At 41.9% G+C, this 17,856-nt stretch overlaps 1 protein-coding gene across 1 annotated transcript in view; it reads right to left on the bottom strand.

The window, feature by feature from the left end:
* The window catches only part of PWP1 (PWP1 homolog, endonuclein), a 51,288-nt gene that overhangs the window by 10,961 nt on the left and 22,471 nt on the right, over positions 1–17,856 (bottom strand). Inside the window, exons 9-11 of the mRNA XM_067558992.1 lie at positions 16,750–16,846; positions 15,403–15,464; positions 558–669 (exon numbers count right to left, since the gene is read on the bottom strand). Coding sequence (XP_067415093.1) covers positions 558–669; positions 15,403–15,464; positions 16,750–16,846 — 271 coding nt within the window. The remainder of the gene's footprint in view (positions 1–557; positions 670–15,402; positions 15,465–16,749; positions 16,847–17,856) is intronic.

Raw genomic sequence — 17,856 nt, 5'->3', positions numbered from 1 at the left:
AAATCTCAGGCTATGTCTACACTCCCGGTGGCAAAGTCACGGCCATCAGATCAACTTATCTGAATTGACTGAGTGGTCAGTGTAAACCCGGTCAATAAATCAGGAAGTCGACGTTAGTAAACCACCTCCTCAAGTGGAGCAGTGCAGTGAAGACACCGCGCAGAACAGAAGTACAGCGGTCGACAAGAGTTACGCAAGCTACTCTGTGTAGCTTGCGTAACTCCTGTCGACTGCCGCCGAATCGCCAGGTAAGTGTAGACCGGGTCTTAGTAGCAGGCATCAGTGATACTTAACAGGGCTGCAGCAGAGGAAAATCTACCTCAACCACCAGAAATTAAAGGAACATGGCTAACAAATAAGCCTCCAGGTGATAAGGAAACAGCACAGATTGGCTTGTTAGTGGTATAGCTGCATTCATGTGAAGAAGATATCAAATTCATTAGTAATCAGTATTCTTAGCTGCTAGTGGGGTATCAGGTGCTATACACCTAAGGAGGAAAATACTAGTAGCTCAACCCAGTCCATGAGGTAGTAGTGGTGAAAAAATATACACTTACTAAGAAGTTGCAAGGTGAAAAATGATTCCAAGTCACTCTCTCAACCTGTCCACTAAACCGCCAGATTCGATGATTATCCTGTGGACTTCTGCAGTCATACAAGACTGCAGATCTAGAATAAATCACATCAGAAATTTGGTTTAACATTCTCACCTAGCAATGTTCTCACTAATTTATTCATGAACTGTAATGGAAGCAGCTTCAGTACACAGGAAATATTTAGGTTTTCTGATTCACTTTTGAAAAAGCAAATAAAAGATGATGCTAAGAATTTATATTATGGACTAAGGTGTTTCTCTTGGCTACAAGAGCCATTCTGTTAAGACTAAATGAGGCAGATAAATTCCAATACAATTACTACACAGGAAATACTATCACATAGGGGGCCAAAAGTATACACCAACATATTTCAATATGAACATACATGATTTCATTTTACTAGTTTCAAATAACCAGTTAATTAGAAAATAAAATAAATATTAGTTAGGAAATCAACTTATGAAAAATGCATCTTGTGTGCATTTTCAAATACATTGTAAACAGGAAATTAAGCTTCAGATATGGCTGGGGAGATTCTGCACTTAGAAAAAGCGAGAGCAGATGAGAATGAGTGGCTCATGTGGGACTCTGAAAATTCTTATGCTGAGCCCAATGGAGCAGAAATTCTTCAAGTGGCAGCAAGCATGCAGAAGTTGTTTGATGTTAATGAAAGGAGATGCTGTAGCCTTAGAAATCTCTTCAACACAGTTAATATTCACAATGTAACCTATTCTCACACGAGTTTGTAATTAAAAAAACCAAACACTGATCTGAAGACATCATTGTCTTCCATCAGGCAGCAGAAAAGCACAATTTTATTTATTTATTTATTGGTACAGCATAGTTTTGAATAGATTTCCTTGATTTTTGGGTCATGAAAGCACATTCCAACCAATATTTCTTTCTCAGATGCGCCCCAGAAGCCTTCAACTACTTCTAGGTCACAGAATGCTTTAAAGAAAGCAGTATAATGATTTATGGGTGCTTCTGGCATTGGAGGACTAGCTGCAGATCACTTGGGTAAATCTGCTCCCTCAAAAAATGGGAGATTGGGCATAGGTGTAGTCTCACAACCAGCCCAGAGGCCATCTAAATATTTTAAGAGAATGTACCAGATTTCTAAGATAAGCTAAATACCGCAAATAAAAAAAAGTGTGACTGCCTTTGATAAACTTGTGTCTGTGTTAACAAAGGCAAAGCATTAAAAACCTAGAACAGAAATTTGACAAGAAACAGCAGTTATGGAATGAAACTAAGATGGCTACCATAAATCAGATCGAATTACTCCTCTTTCAGACAAAATGAGAACAGGAAGTATATCCTTTTGAAGTAGTCAAATGCAACTTCTGGAAACAAAGACCTGCTAAGAGAATACCTTAATAATAATAAAACCAAAGCCGAACAGCATGACCAGAATATTAGCAGGGAACATACATGCAGGAAGTATAGCTAAGAAACAGTGAAATGACTATACATCAAAGCTGAGACCTCTGTACTCCCCTATGATCATTTTGTCCCTTTACATATTACACACCAAAAAAATCTACATTAAAAAACATTTAAGTCACAAAGTCAAGCACTCAACATTTAGGAAGTTAGGAAATGACAGAACATTTACGCAACTTTAATTTAGCCCTCTTGCAAGCATGATACAGTCTTTAATTACATGATTACATACTATTTTCCACAGGATTCCTGCACCTTATTCAGTGCACAAGATGGATGAACAGCTACTTAATATTTTGTCTTCTCTCTATGCAGCATGTGGCCCCAGGCCTTTACTCCACACTATTCAACCCCTGCTCCAAAGACAGAATCTCCTCATTGGCTTTTCTATAATGCACATCACTATAGTATCTGAGTACCTCACAAATGTTAATTTATCTTCACAATACCACTGTGAGAGGGTATTATCTCAGTTTTACAGGTGGAGAAGTGAGGAAAAGAGAAATTAATGTCAAAAGTATCTACTAATACTGGGGGCTCTATCTGAGCCATATAGAACCTGAGTTTTCAGAGCATTAACACTTAATATGTTCAAAGCACAGCGCAGTGATTGCAGTTGAGTGCTCAGCTCTTCTGCATATCAGATACCAGGGTTTCTAGTTGGGCATCCAGAAACCAAGGAACACACCGTTAGTGGCCATCTGTGGAAAATTTAGTTTAAGTGGCTTGCCCAAGATCACACAGGAATTCAAGAGCCAGGGGTAGAATCCCATTCTCCAGGGCAGCATCCAACCTGAGACCATCTTTGCTCTTCCTGCAATCCCCAGCTTCATTCATTACACAACTCCCAATTTCTGTATGAAATGAAACAGGCATACTACAGGCAACAGTCTCTTTCACTACAAACCCCAATTCATTCCCAGATCAGGTCCATCCTATGTACCAAGTCAGGCAGGCATCCTGTGGAAAAAACATGATGTGATCATATAGCTGAAGACTGTAGGACGCCCACTGCAATTTGAGTTGCCTGACTACTGTCCTACAGGCCTAGCATAGCTTCAGTTGCTTGCTTAGCTATTCTGACCCCTGTAGTATAACATCTTTCGGCTGGCAAAAATAAATACGCCTGGTAAGTAACCTTGCAAATGTCTCAGTTTCTGCATACCATGGCACATAAAACAAAATACACAACAACATGTATGCTTGTAGCTGCACACAGATAACGGTGATAGAAACAACAAGTTATCCTTAAACATCTAGGGCTACACTTTTTCATTTTTCAAACTGTCAACTCACATTCATCCATGTTCTACAGGGGCTACACTGCTCCCCCATAATCTGCCATGTCCATGTTATTAAATTATAGAATAGATGTACAGCACCAATAAATGTTCTCTCTAATGTGGCTAATGTTCTCATTTAAACTGTAACCAAAAAGCCTAGCTGCTTTTGCTCAATGAAGTCATCTCCCTAACTGAAATTAAATTTAAAAAAGCCCAATTGTGTCAGCAAAAGGTTCAATTATCTGGGTTCAGTGCTAGAACAAAAAAAAAAGTTACCCCTAACCAGCAGTGAATGGAACTAATTTGTAAACTGCCAGCACCCACTAATGTCTCTGCATTGCAATCCTTGTTAGGTCTCACAAAATGGCTCCGCAGCCATGTAAAAATGTTTGCCTTAAAAGCATAGCCACTGTACCAGCTACTAAAAAAGGAAGTACTCTAAAAGTGGGGCCCAAAACAAAATCAGGCCCTATTGAAACTAAAGCAAGCAGTAACCTCCGCCCCTGCACTAGCATAAACCATAAAACACTAAACCATTTGTGTTGCAGTTAGCTCATTCCCCCAAAAAGATAAAAGCTATTTTAAGCTAAAAGGGGCCGTCTGGTCAAAAAACAGTAGCATTTGCCTCCCAAGTACTAAAAGGGCCAAAAATCACCTTTACCCCTTGTAAAAATAATGCTGGCATTGGTATGGGTCTTGGGGCACTGGCAATACATTACTGGTTCTGCCCTAATTATTCTGCAAGAGGCCCACACCCCTCTTAAGGACATAGTGTTCAAAAGAATGTAAAAGGGCATGTGTCCAGCCCTAAATTGGCTAAATAAACCATAGCTTTAATAAATAAAAATGTAAAAGTCCAACCACCCTACTGCTTCCAACCAGGCCCCATATGCCCTAATAACTAAGGGTGCTGAGCACAATTGCTCTCTCCCTCCAACGAAGCCAGCTCTTCCCAATCCTTTTCAGCCTGTAAGTGGCTGGGAAGCCATAAAAACCTCTAAGTAAAAAAACAAAAGTTCGGTTTGTAAATAAATCCTCTTACATAATACAACAATCTCCCAAAACAGGGTATGCAGCAATCTGTTACCCAAATAAAACCCTTATGGCAAAAAGCTGGAAGCCACAATCTGCACAAGCTGTGTATGCTGTATTAATGGGTGCCAAAACTAATACCCCTGTAGTTATAGCCTTAAACGCTAACTGGGCTACACAAGAATGCTTAAATTAAATGCCCATACATAAAAAAAAAAAAAAAAAAAGGTTTACCATTTAAGCTATGCATTAAAAAAAATTCTGTCATGCTAAAAAAATGAAGGTATTATAAAAAGCTGAACTGCAACACCAAGCTCCAATCTGGCTACTAAAAGTACCTACCCATAAAATATTAAAAAGATAGTAGCAAAATAAAACAATAAGGTAAACAAAGCAGCCAAAAAGGGGGCACAAACAGGTTCAAAATGGCAGGCGCCAATCACCCCAATAGCTGCTGCTCAAAAAAAATCCAAAAATCTGTACCCATTATAAATTTAGCAGCCTTGCAAAAAAGTAATGCTACAATACAACAGCTGCTGCAACAAAAAAAGATAAATGGGTAAAAAATTAAACAGCATTCAAGTGGTTTGCTTATGGCCAAACAAACAAACAAACAAACAAACAAAAAAATCAAGAAGTACCAGTATAAATTGTTCCAACAAAACAAAATAATTTAATACAAGCAGTGCATAAAAATGGCCATTTTGGTATTAAAAACCCTAAGCCATATAAAAACAGTAAAATGGAGGCCCAAAATAAAACAACTGGGTAAATGCTGGGTAAACAATTGCCTAGCCTGTGCAGTAAACAACTCAATTTACACACACACACACACACACACACACACACACACACACACACACACACACACAAGAAAGGCCCACTAGGCCACCAAAGGCTTAAAAAACCCTAAAGTTGCCTCCAAATAAATTATATTATGTTACCCACCAATAAAACAGGCCATTGTTACTGTTTAGTAACTATTAATCTGTTTACCAAATGGGTCAAGGCCTTTCCCACTCAAAACAACACTGCTCGTACCATAGCTAAAACACTGGTAAATCACATCTTCTCCAAATGGGGGCTCCCCCAAAAAATTAACAGTAATAATGGTCCTCACTTTATTGGTAAAATGTTAAAATACACCTGTAAAGCCTTAGGCATAAAACAAAAATGGCATATACCATACCATCCTCAAAGTTCAAAAGCAGTAAAACACACTAATCAAACTTTAAAATTGGCTTTAAAAAAAATAAACAATGCTCAAGGCAAAAATTAAAACACAAAATTGCCCTTAATACTCATGGCTCTAAAAGTAACAAAAGCTGCCCATGCGTATTCCCCCTTTAAAGTTATAACAAAACGTAAAATAAAATCCTTAAAGCACTGGTGGACAAATGGTCCTCCAAATAAGTTCCAACCCAAATTGTTAGCTAATCAGTATGTGTCTCAGTTGCTATAAAATATTACACGAATACATCAGCAAGTGGCCAATGCCCTTGGTACAAATATTAAAAAAATAAATCAGCAATTTGGCCCCATATTAAAACCCCAAAAATGATACATTAAAAATCAAGTGCTGTACAAAACTACAAAAAATTTTGCACATGCTTTAAGCCCACAATAAATAAAACCCACGTTCATAGTAAATAAACCAGCCCCACTGTGTATCAGGTAAAAATTAAAAAATATTGTATTGGTTTCATTCTTCACAGCTCAAGGCATAAAAAAGCAATACCTAAATTATGGGCAAAAACAACAAAGCCTAGTGCCCATAATGCATCCTTTAAAGCTCCTGTTAGTATTTTTAAGTTACATTGTTAATTATACCATAAATAACCACCCTACATTCAAAAAACCCGTTGTTATAATATATCAAGCCTTTTGCCGCAGCCCATTTCAATTTATTAACTTTCAAAGTAACACTGCATATCTAAATGGCAAATTAAGTGTAATAATGGTCAACTCATGTGGTTCTCAGTAAAACCAATCAAGTTTATAGTCCCCCCTGACCCCCCCAAAAAAGATGCAATACCACAGTACAATTCCTCTATTACGCCATATAACTTGTTAGGCCGCTAAATAACAGCAAATATAAAAATTAAATATCTGTTGTAAATAATTAATATTAATGGCATCTATAAATCCCGCTTTTGTTTGGTGTTTTGTTTGTAAATAGCTATCACACAAATCAACAATGGCACACAAAAGCACAAAATCAAAACATGCAATATAAAAAGAAGTTGTATAGTGTTCTTGCTAATGTTTTATTGTATATGTTTGCTGTGCTGGCTTTACTGGCTTAAACAAAAAAAAAAAAAATGCAATCTCAAACAAATGTTGCAAAATGGTACCTCTGCCCACAACCATGTGGCTAAAAAAAATGCTTTAAAGTTTAAAATAATGGCTTTTTGTAATTTTAAGGAGCAACTCACAATTAATGTCAGCAAAATAAGTAATCCCCCCCACCCCCCCACAAAGCTGCCCTAAATAATTTAATTTATTTACACAAAATAAACTAAACCAAAACAAAAAACCAAAGCAACACATTGTTATGGTGTCAAAATTGGTCTAAAGTAATTTACAACAAAGCCAATTTTAGCTGTTACTACATAAAAATACTCCACCTAATTAAAAAAACCTGTTACTAAGCTAAACATATATTATTCACAATTAATTTTAGTAAATCCCTCTGCCAGTGTAGTAATGTACATAAACACCTGTCTAAGTGTAGTTGTACACTGGGCTCTCAAGCCAAAAAAATACAATGTTAAAAACTTGGTGTTAAAAAAAAGTTATAAAAGCCCCAAAGGTACACCTTGTAAAAGTACATGTAGGCATACAAAATATTAACATATCCTGCCTACATCCCCATTGCGCAGCGTTTGTAACACCCCTAGTATAAAAATGACTACAGTAAACACACACCTGGGTAACACACAACACTAACACACGTGCACATCCCAAACAGAACATTAAAAAAAAAAAATTTTTTTTTAAAAGGTATAAAAGCATCAGCAAATGTGCTAAATGCAATTAAGAAAAAAGTTTTAACAAATAAGTTAAGCATTCTAGGCAAAAGCCTTAAAGCCCTATCAAATCCTCAGCCTTAAAATATAAAAAAAGTTACTTAAAAATATATTGGTACCCTAAAAAATAAATAAAAAAAAGCACAACTAAGCCTATTAAACCTCACAAAAATTATATAAATGCTACCTCCAAAGCTTTACGTTGCATACAAGCACAGCTTTGGGCTCAAAATATAGGCCAAAGTTTCATCAAACAAAAGCTTAGTAAAGTCCTATCTAATAAAAAAAAAAAAAAAAAAAAAAAAGAATTAATTTAAAATAATGCCACCACCCAAAAAAGGGCCTTAAGTCATTGGTAAAAAATGTGAAATTTCACAGGAAATGCCCAAGCTCAAATAATTACAGCATATGTAATAACAATATCTAATGTTCGCATCATAAACATACACAAAGTAGTCCCCCTAGGCCTCAATATAAAAATTAAAGTGTTATGGACTGCTAAACACCTAACAAAAATAAAATTCAATTAGTTTAGAAAGCTGCACATGTAAAGCCATGTTAAAAATCAAAATTAATATATTTATCAAAAACCATTGACAATTTACATACCCTTGTAAAAAATAAATTAAATGTATAAAATAGTCAATATGCTTTATCATCCAATAATAGCATTAATTCCACCATTGTGTACATTGAACAAGGTTGTTTGTGTATGCACGCAATGTACCCAAATTGTAATTAATTAAACTTATTAAAAAAAAGCTAATTCTGCCCAAAATAAATGTTACTGCAATGTTGCTGTATGAAAATTGTGTAATGTAGTTTATAAAGTACCAAAAAATATATTTCAGTTATTAGTAGCAAATATTAATGTTGTAAAGTACGCTCAACTTGTAATATTAAAAGTCAATACTAATTTGGTACAACGCACACTAACACATTTTAACATCATAACCCTGCTTACACACATTCAAAAACAGTTAAAAACCGTAAATTTAATAGTCAAATATAATAAAACTAAAGTAATCAAAGTCCTAAATGCTGCAAAAGCTGCCACAAAGCACAGCTGGTAAAAAAACCTACTAAAATGGTCCGCCACTGCTACTAAAATTTTAAATCTAGCATTGCATCCCATTGTGCTCATGTGTGTGTTGCAAATAGTTTCTATAATGGCTGCAGTAAAACTCTTTTGTTAAACTAAACTAAAAAACTAAAAAAAAACCCGTATACAAGTGAGGCGATGCTCTGCAATATACCCTGCCAACAAAAAAAACACTAATCGTTTGGACCCCGGCTAGGATGCCTTAAGCCACAGTCAAAGATGTGTATCAAAACATCATGGTGGCCTATTAAGCTATGGCGGCCACCAAGCAGGGGAATGTTGAAGGCCCAGTGCAATTTGAGTTGCCTGACCACTGTCCTACAGGCCTAGCATAGCTTCAGTTGCTTGCTTGGCTATTCTGACCCCCTGTAGCATGACATCGTAAGGTTGGCAAAAATAAACAGGACTGCTAAGTAACATTGCAAATGTCTCAGTTTCTGCATGCCACAGCACATAAAACAAAATACACAACATGTATGCTTGCAGCTGCACACAGATAACGGTGATGGAAACAAGAAATTATCCTTAAACATCTGGGGGTACACTTTTTCATTGTCAAGGGGCATATTTTTACACCGGCCCTCCTATCACCAGATGTTGTTTTAACAACCCCAATTATCATGATAAAAATAAAATGTAGTCAAGGGTAAAAATCCAATGTAGGTAATTAGCATATATAATAAGAAGTAAAAAAGTAATTAGGTAAAATCTGTTTATAAATGGTATAAAAAGTCACTACTTAAACAAAGGGGCACGCTCCATCAACACCTGACTCCACGGGAGGTGCTGCCAGTCAAACCAAAGGCCACTAACTCCCTGGCAGGTCTCCTACAAAAAGCCATTCCTGTATACAGCCTTCTAAGTAACTGCTTAGCTCTCTAGGCTTAGTAAGTATAATATATTGTAGTTAATTTTAGGCTTTGTATTCAACTAGTATATCTATAAAAAACCTGCACATTAAACCTTATTAATCTGCAAATTGGGCATACCGTGTCTCACTGTTATTCGTACTGATCACTAAGTGTACAGTATCAACAACTGTACCATAATGCAGAACAGGGGAGCCAAATTCAGGTTGCACGGGCCACCTACATTCTGGCATTTCTGAACTTGACTTTTCAATTTTATTAAAGTTCTTTTCATGCAGTTCAGCATAATTTCCTAGTGTCTTAAAAATGCAAACTAAAAATACTAATCATGTGATATCGCACTGACAAGGGCTCATCAGCAGGTTGGGACCTTTAGCTCCACTGTATGCATGCACGCATGCACACCCCCTGCCACTTGAGCTAACAGTAACTGCTAATAGTAGGTTACCATCCTCTATGTGGACCAACACAAGAGGGTGATGGGACTCTGCCAGAGGGTTGTGTATTTGCTAACAGCCAAGGAATGTTGACCCGCAGGAAAACAGGGTTACTTACCAGTAACTGTTGTTCTTTGAGGTGTGTTGCTTATATCCATTCCAATATAGGCGAGTGCAGGCCAGCGTGCGCGGTTCCCGGAACTTTTTTCCCCTTAGCAGACCCCGTAGGGCCGGCTCTGGTGCCCCCTGGAGTGCTGTGCGCATGCCACAGCACATGAGGCACTGCTGGCCCCACGCCCCCTCAGTCCCTTCTTTCTGCCAATTCCGACAGTGGGGACGGGGGTGGGTGTGGAATGGCTATGAGCAACACATCTCGAAGAACAACAGTTACTGGTAAGTAACCCTGTTTTCTACTTCGAGTGATTACTCATATCCATTCCAATATAGGTGATTAAATAGCCATACATTGGAGGTGGGTAGGAGTTACCAGTGAGCTGCCCTCAGCACGGCTCTGCCGAATCCTATGTTCTCACTCGCCTGTTGAACGATGTTGTAGTGGGACGTGAAGGTGTGGACCGATAACCAGGTGGCGGCTTTGCAGATGTCCTGCAGGGGCACTCTCTTCAGGAGGGCCGCAGAGGAAGCCTCAGCTCTGGTTGAATGTGTTGTGACGACACCTGGGAGCAGCACAGTCACCTGTTCATAGTAGTACTTGATGCAAGATGTGATCCACGCGGAGATGTACTGGATGGAGACCGGTGATCCTTTCATCTGGTCCCCCCCTGCGGCGAGGAGCTGTGCTGATTTCCAGAACAGCCGCATCTTCGATGTAGCAGACCAGGGCTCGTCTTGCATCTAGCAAATGCCATCTCCGCTCCTCCTCCAAACCACGTGGTTGGGGGGGGGGGGGGGCAGGAGGAGACCACAGGAAGAGATTTATCGTGGTTACAACGAAATTGGGAAACCATCCCAGGCAGGGAAGCTGGGCGCGGCCTCCACTGCAGCTTATCCTTATAGAACAGTGTATAAGGGAGCTCCGAAGTCAAGGATCTAATATCGGAGATCCCCCAATCTGAGGTAATGGCCGCCCGGAAGGCTACCCTCCACGAAGCGTGGCAGAGGGCATGAAGCCATGGGTTCCAAGGGGGAGGGCCCTATGAACCTCGAGAGGACCAGGCTGATATCCCAGGGAGGCACCGGGTTGCGGACCTAGGGATACCACCTCTCCACCCCCTTAAGTACCCCAACCAACATGGGATGGGAGAATAAAATAGCTGCCAAGTGGACCATCAACTAGGCCAGAACCAGACCCTGGAATACTCCAGGGTCACCTGCGGAGGCAAGAGGCTGGCGGAATGCCCCGGGACTCCGCCCAAGGGGTAAACCATGTCCACTTCGCCTGATACACGACCAGTGTAGAAGGGTCCCTGCTGAACAGCAGGACTTGGTGGACCTGCACTGAGCAGGCTCCCTTTACCTCCGTCAGCCACAGAGCCTCCAAGCCGTGAGCTGTAGGGAGTCCAGGTCCCGGTGCAACAGGCGACCGTGGTCTTGGGAGAGACGGCTATGCTGCCTCGGGAGCCCCATGGGCGGGGCAAACGGAAGGTCCAGCAGCATGCTGAGCCAGCACTGGCTCAGTCAGGCCTGAGCAGTGAATATGACATCCGCCCTGTTTCCGTTTATGTACAGTAGGACCTTAGGCAGGAGTGGAATGGACAGGAACGTGTAACTGAGGGTCCCCGTCCCGTTACTGAGAGACGTATCGGAGACTGAGCCAGTCTCATGACCCCGGCGCAAGCCTGCACATTCCAAACCAACACGAATAGATCCCGTTGGGGGACACCCCACTTTCGGAGGATCGCAGTCACTACCTCTTGGTGCAGTGACTTGTCGTGGCAGGGTAGAAATGACCTGTTGAGGCGATCGGCAGTCCAGCGGCGTCGTGCCTCACGGCAAAGCCCCACGGATGGGTAGTTTCCTTGCAGAGAGTTGAGGAGCACGCCCCTCCCTGCCTCTTCATGTAAAATGGCTGCACTGTTGTCCGGCAGCGCCTGCACCACTCTGCCTGTCAGGGATTGGAGGAACAGCCTGCACGCTAGGCGAATGGCTCTCAGCTCCCCCACGGTGACCTGCAAGCACTTTCCTCCACCGACCAGAGCCCCCGAGTGCTCAGGTTGGCACCCATGAGGGCTCCCATCCCACATACGAGCTGTCAGAGCTTAAGGTGATCGATAGGATCAGTTCCATGAAGCGAACGCCCTTCCCTACTGCCCTAGGGAATCTCCACCAGTCTAGGAAAGCTAGGGTGGGCGGGGAACTGGACCACCCAGTTCAGTGGGTGTTTGCTCAGCACATATACCAAGGCCCATCATGCCTGAAGCGGCCTGTGCCCCAGGCGAGCTAGCCTCACCATGTACGAGCAGGCCACCATGTGGCCTAACAGCAATAGGCAGTGCCTGGCTGTTGTTGTGGGGTATCGGTGCAGCTGGGAGATGACAGAGACCATCATCTGAAAACATGGCTGAGGCAGGAAGGTTCTGGCCTGGGGAGCGTCCAGGGTGGCCCCAAGGAACTCTATGCGTTTCACTGGGGTCAGTGGATGTCTGTTCATTTATGAGCAGACCCAGCCTGCTGCACGTGGAGCAGCGTGAGTCACGCTGTCCTGCACTGGGAACCTGGGCCTACCCCCTATCAGCCAATCGTCCAGGTAGGGAAAGATTTGCACACCCTTTCACCTCAGGTGGGCCGCCATTACCACCACGCATGTGGTGAACACCCTTGGAGCCGAAGATAGGCCAAGGGGCAGGCTGTAAAATGGCAGTGGGAACCAGCCACTGTTGGCTCCAGAGGATGGACCCATGAAAGTATGCTTCCTTGTAGGATGAGGGCGGCATACTAGTCTCCTGGATCCAAGCAGGGATTATGGAAACTAGGGAGACCCTGCAAAACCTGAGTCTTTGATATATTTGTTCAGACGACGCAGGTCTAGTATGGGTCTCAGACCCTTGGGGGTGCCCCTTCAGGATAGAAGGGCCTTAACCCATCCCTAAACGGAGGGCCTATATGGAGGTTCTGGTCGCTGCTGCGCCTGGGCCGCGACTGCCGCCTGGAAGCCTGAGGCGTGTACAGGCCCAGGGAGCGAAGCGTGGCCCTGGAGTCCTTCGGCCGTGCAACTTCGCATCGGTCCAATTGGAGAGGAGGGCCGACCTATGAACAGGAAGGTTCTGGATAGATTGCTGCACCTCCTGGACAGGCCTGAGGATAGCAACCATGAGCACGTCCTCATGGAACTTGCGGGGGCTATGGCCCTACCCGCCGCAGCAGCAGCATCATTGGATGTTTGGAGCGCTGCCTTAGCCACCATGATTCCTCCATGCAGGATGGCGGAAGCCAACCTCAAGGCAGGGGCCCCCCCTCATGAGCAACTGAAACCTTCAGTGGCGCCATGTGGTCCGCAGAGACTGCCTCGTCCGGGAAGGAGTAATAGAACTGCCGAGGCAAGTCTTGCAGGTGCTCCCCTTGCCGAAGGGATGCACCTGTAGAGGGTGCCTCCCCGGGGTCCGACTCCTCAGCCGAGGAGCAGTGTTTATGGGCCTCAGACTGTGCCAGGGCACGGACTGTACCCCTACTAGCACTTTTGCCACCTGCTTGAACACCTTGTGGGGGCGTCAGCTGTCCCGATGACTTTCCCCCCCAAGGGACCCGAGACGCTACACGGGCGGCCATCCTTGGTCCCAGGTGCCATGCCCACACCCGGGACCGTGTTCTCTCTGCCTACCGCTGAGGGGCAGCTCCGAAGAGCCCTCAGCGTCGTGGAGAGCTGCAGGGGCTGGGGGTTGCGGCGCTGGCGGGAGCTCCGGCACCACCTGGGGCTGTGGTGCCGGAGAGCCCCGCCACCGACCTGCTGGGGAAGTATCCTCGCTCTACCCCCGGTGGCCGTCTGCCAGGAGATCGTCCTCCCCTTACCGGGGATCTCCACCGCCCTTCGGGGGCGACCCACACGGGCTTGCCCCGTACCCCGGCCCCTTCTCCCTCAGGGGGGGAGGGGGTGCGCAGAGGTGGCGTAGGCAGGCCAACAAGGCTCTTGCCTCCTGAAAACCTCCGCATTGGCAGGGGCACTCTCCCACTCCCAGGAGTCGGAGGTGGCTCCCTGCTCAGAGATGCAGACCCAGAGAGGACTCGACGGGCCATGGCCAGTGCATCTCTGTCCTCGTCGCTGCCCGTACCCACAGCGCAGGGGAGTGTTCGTGCTCCATGCGCTCTCCTCGTCGTCGGCACCGGGGATGCTGCTCCGTGCCAAGTCGAACCCGGTGATGACCCAGACACAGAGCGGAGCACTGCGATAGGAGCAAGGCTTTAAACCTGATCTCCCTGTCCCTCCGTCTTACTGTTTAAAAGCGGTTAAAATTTGGCAAAGTTACAAGCTACTGAAAACATGATTTTATAATACGAAATGTCAGCAACCTGAACAGGTGGTGCTACCAGACCCACCTACAATAGTGCTGTGAATAATAAAGATGACCATTTTTATCATTGTTGTTACCACTGTTACACAAATCTTGTACAAAGTATGTCATGTAAGGTATCGATAGAAAAGTTATGCTTTGCTAAGTATGATTCTCCTGTTTATATGCATGTACATCTTTGTATCTGAAGTTATGAATACTGGCTATGTACTTGTGTCTTAAACATGTGTTGTATTTCTGGGTGGCACCCCCTAGATAGAATTTACATGATGACTTGACAGCTATGTGGTGATGGCCTATCAAGGACAATCCACTCTCAATGGGCCACTGAAGAAACTCATCCTGTTCAGATAGCTCTGACAGCAAGGAGCCGGTGGCCACTCCGTGGTTCAGTAAAACATGTAAGGGCATATGATATGCTTATGTGACCCAGGACTCCAGTTTGGGCCAGTAACTTTCCACATACAGGGCCCATGTAAATTTCCACGCAAATGGCAAAGAATATAAAAGACCCCTGAGACAATTCCACTTTGCCTCTTTCCTGCTCTAATTTTCTGGACTGCGGATTTACAACTAGAAGTAGTATCTTGAACCATGAATGGAGGACCTTCCAATCTTTTGGAAGTTATAAGAGAGACTTTTGCAAACCAGCAGTTTATTCCATCACTGCTACAAAGCTGACATAAGGACTTTGCAATCACTTGTATATGCATGATCTATTAACCATTTATAACTCTCTTATTACTAAATCAGTAGTTTACTAAGGATTGGCTGACAGTGTGATATTTGGGTAAGATCTGAGATTCATATTGACCTGAGGATATGTGTCTGGTCCTGTGGAATTAGAAAGAACTTTACATATGGTGAAATGGATTTTCAATAACCTCTCATTATATTAGATTGGGATGACTGGATGGGAGCCAAGGGCTGGAATACCTAAAGAGGTCTGTGTTTGGCTTCTGGATAACCAGTGTGGTACTGCAGAAGCTCTTTTGTTACTGGTCTGGTGAATCTAATTGTAGAGTGAACCACCAGCTTTGAGGATTATCTACCCCATTTCTTGCAGTCTGCGCTGAGTGTGGCCTTATCAGTGTGCTCTATCCCAGGCACAAAGTGCAAAAAGCAAGTATTTCCCCACTTACTTATCATAAGATCCAGAAACAAGGGTCTGTGTTTCAAATGGGTGAAATTGTAGCGTCTGGACCTAACGAAGACATTGAGAGTTTTAGAAATACATATTAGGATTTCAAATTACATACAGTACATCTGTTTCAGTTCATGTCATGCAGGATAAAGTACAGCATTATTCTATATAACTCCTCTTATACTTGTTGATACTCAGAACCTTTTCATAAAGCAGAGTATGCATCAAGCAATACTGAAGATGTATATTTTATTTTAGATTTCTACAATGACCTCAGCAAAAGTGAAACTAGAAATACATGTTCCCTTTTTTGCCAAAAATCTTCAAAAATAAGCTGGAAAAGGTAAAAAAAAAATCTGCTTAGAACTAGACAAAAACAGCTGTGTAGCTACACATGCATTAGGAAAAAAAAGTCCATGACAAGTTTTCACGTCATTACAAACAGAACTAAGTATTATGACTGTCATCATAGTATCTAGGTGCCATATATTAAAATATACCTGTGCTAGAAAGATTGTTATAATTACTCATCCTGTAAAGCAGTGATTCTCAACCAGGGGTACACGTACCTCTGGGGGTATGCAGCAGTCTTCCAGGGGGTACACATCAACTCATTTAGATATTCACCTAGTTTTACAACAGGCTACATGAAAAGCACTAGTGAAGTCAGTACAAACTAAAATTTCACACAGACAATGACTTGTTTATACCCCTCTATATACAATACTTTGAAATGTAAGTACAATATTTATATTCCAATTGATTTATTTTATAATTATATGGTAAAAATACGAAAGCAATTCTTCAGTAATAGCGTGCTGTGACACTGTCTGATTTTTGTAAGCAAGTAGTATTTAAGTGAGGTGAAACTTGGGGTACACAAAAGAAATCAGACTCTTGAAAGGGGTACAGTAGTCTGGAAAGATTGAGAACCAATGCTGTGAAGGAACTACTGATAATCTGACCCATTCTTGAGGATCTATTCTTCTATTACTTATGGCAACACTTTTACGCTTCCCCTGGTCTTAAAACAGTCATGGGTTTACATTTAGATGAAAAGCATTTTAAAAGCTTCCTAACTATCTGAGTTAAAAATTCCCTCAAACATTCCAAAGCATAAAATAAAATAAGGCTTTTGACAGAGACCAAATAATGTAATCCACAAAATTGATTCACTCAGAAAACTATGAACATTTGACATGGTAGTTATAACCAAAGCAGTTCTGCAACACTAGAGCTTGGCACTAAGATTTCATAAAGCAGTTTATTTTTTATTGTTAAAGCAATAAGTTGCAGTTTGTTTTTTCTATATTTTACAGCAGAAGAAATAACAATATTCACATACCTTGTCCATATGTAAAGTAAGATTCGCTGCTGGTTTGCCCAGGGACATATCCCACAGAATTACAGTGTTGTCAGCAGAGGCACTTGCTAACACATTTCTAATGAGATACAAAAGCAAAAGTTTTAGAATATTTACATACATGTGAACAAATAATGGCCCTAGATCATAAATACACAACCTGAACTCAAGTAAGCCCAGGCCTACAGCCTACAACCTTCAAGCATAAAGGATAACCTGGCAGAAGAATATAACATTCAGTATTTAATGGTAATATATTACATACTTTTTAACAGAAAATCCAGTATTGTACTGAAGGGATATACCTTTAATGCACTGCTCATGCGGTTGTGTGTATTTTTTCCCATATCTAAAAATATTACCCAATCAATTATATGGTACTAGTGATATAAAGCAGAAACTTTGAGGACTTATTCCTTTCCATACATTTTAAGATAAGATTTTTAAATATTACCTACACAGTACAGATTTGTTTGAATATTGTACTGACATAGCGAAGAGACAAACAAACCCATTTTTGGCAAGTATTTTCTTCTTCAGCTTCTCCATTAACTAAAATATTAATGGCCCAATCCTGCAACCCTTCTCTTTGAGAATCTTACTCGGACAAGTCATTCTATTGAAGTCAAAGGACTTGCATAGGTTTTTACAACAGGGCCCTAGTTTAATATTTAAAAATTAATGGTGGTAAGTGCTGTAAATACAGAGAAGAATTTTAATCAGACAAAGCCCAAAAAGCAGTGTCTGACATCAGTTAAATGCACAACATCACCATTATTTCTCGAAAGGTGTTAGATCTTACAATTTAAACACACTGTTTGAAGCCTTCCTCCCTTTTTCCATATTCAAATGAAGTTTTTGATGGACAGACATCTGACATTCCTCCAAAAACCCTGTTTCCCCCAAGCTATGCCACGGAGGGGAATTTTACAAAATCAGAGTGCAGATTACAAGGACATTTTACAAATAATGCCATTAAGTCCCTACAAACAGAAAAATATTTGTAGGCAGCTGTCATAGCAGGTCTTGCTTTTTAAAATGCAATTAAAAAGGATGCACTTAAGACTGCTTTTTGAGTTCTTGACTTAC

The sequence above is a fragment of the Emydura macquarii genome, unplaced genomic scaffold (assembly GCF_026122565.2).
Source record: "Emydura macquarii macquarii isolate MOO-44397 ecotype Brisbane River unplaced genomic scaffold, CSIRO-AGI_Emac_v2 contig_2205, whole genome shotgun sequence".
Lineage (NCBI taxonomy): Eukaryota > Metazoa > Chordata > Testudines > Chelidae > Emydura > Emydura macquarii.
Note: the sequence above shows the minus strand (reverse complement) of the source record. Positions and strands in the feature narration are given on the sequence as shown.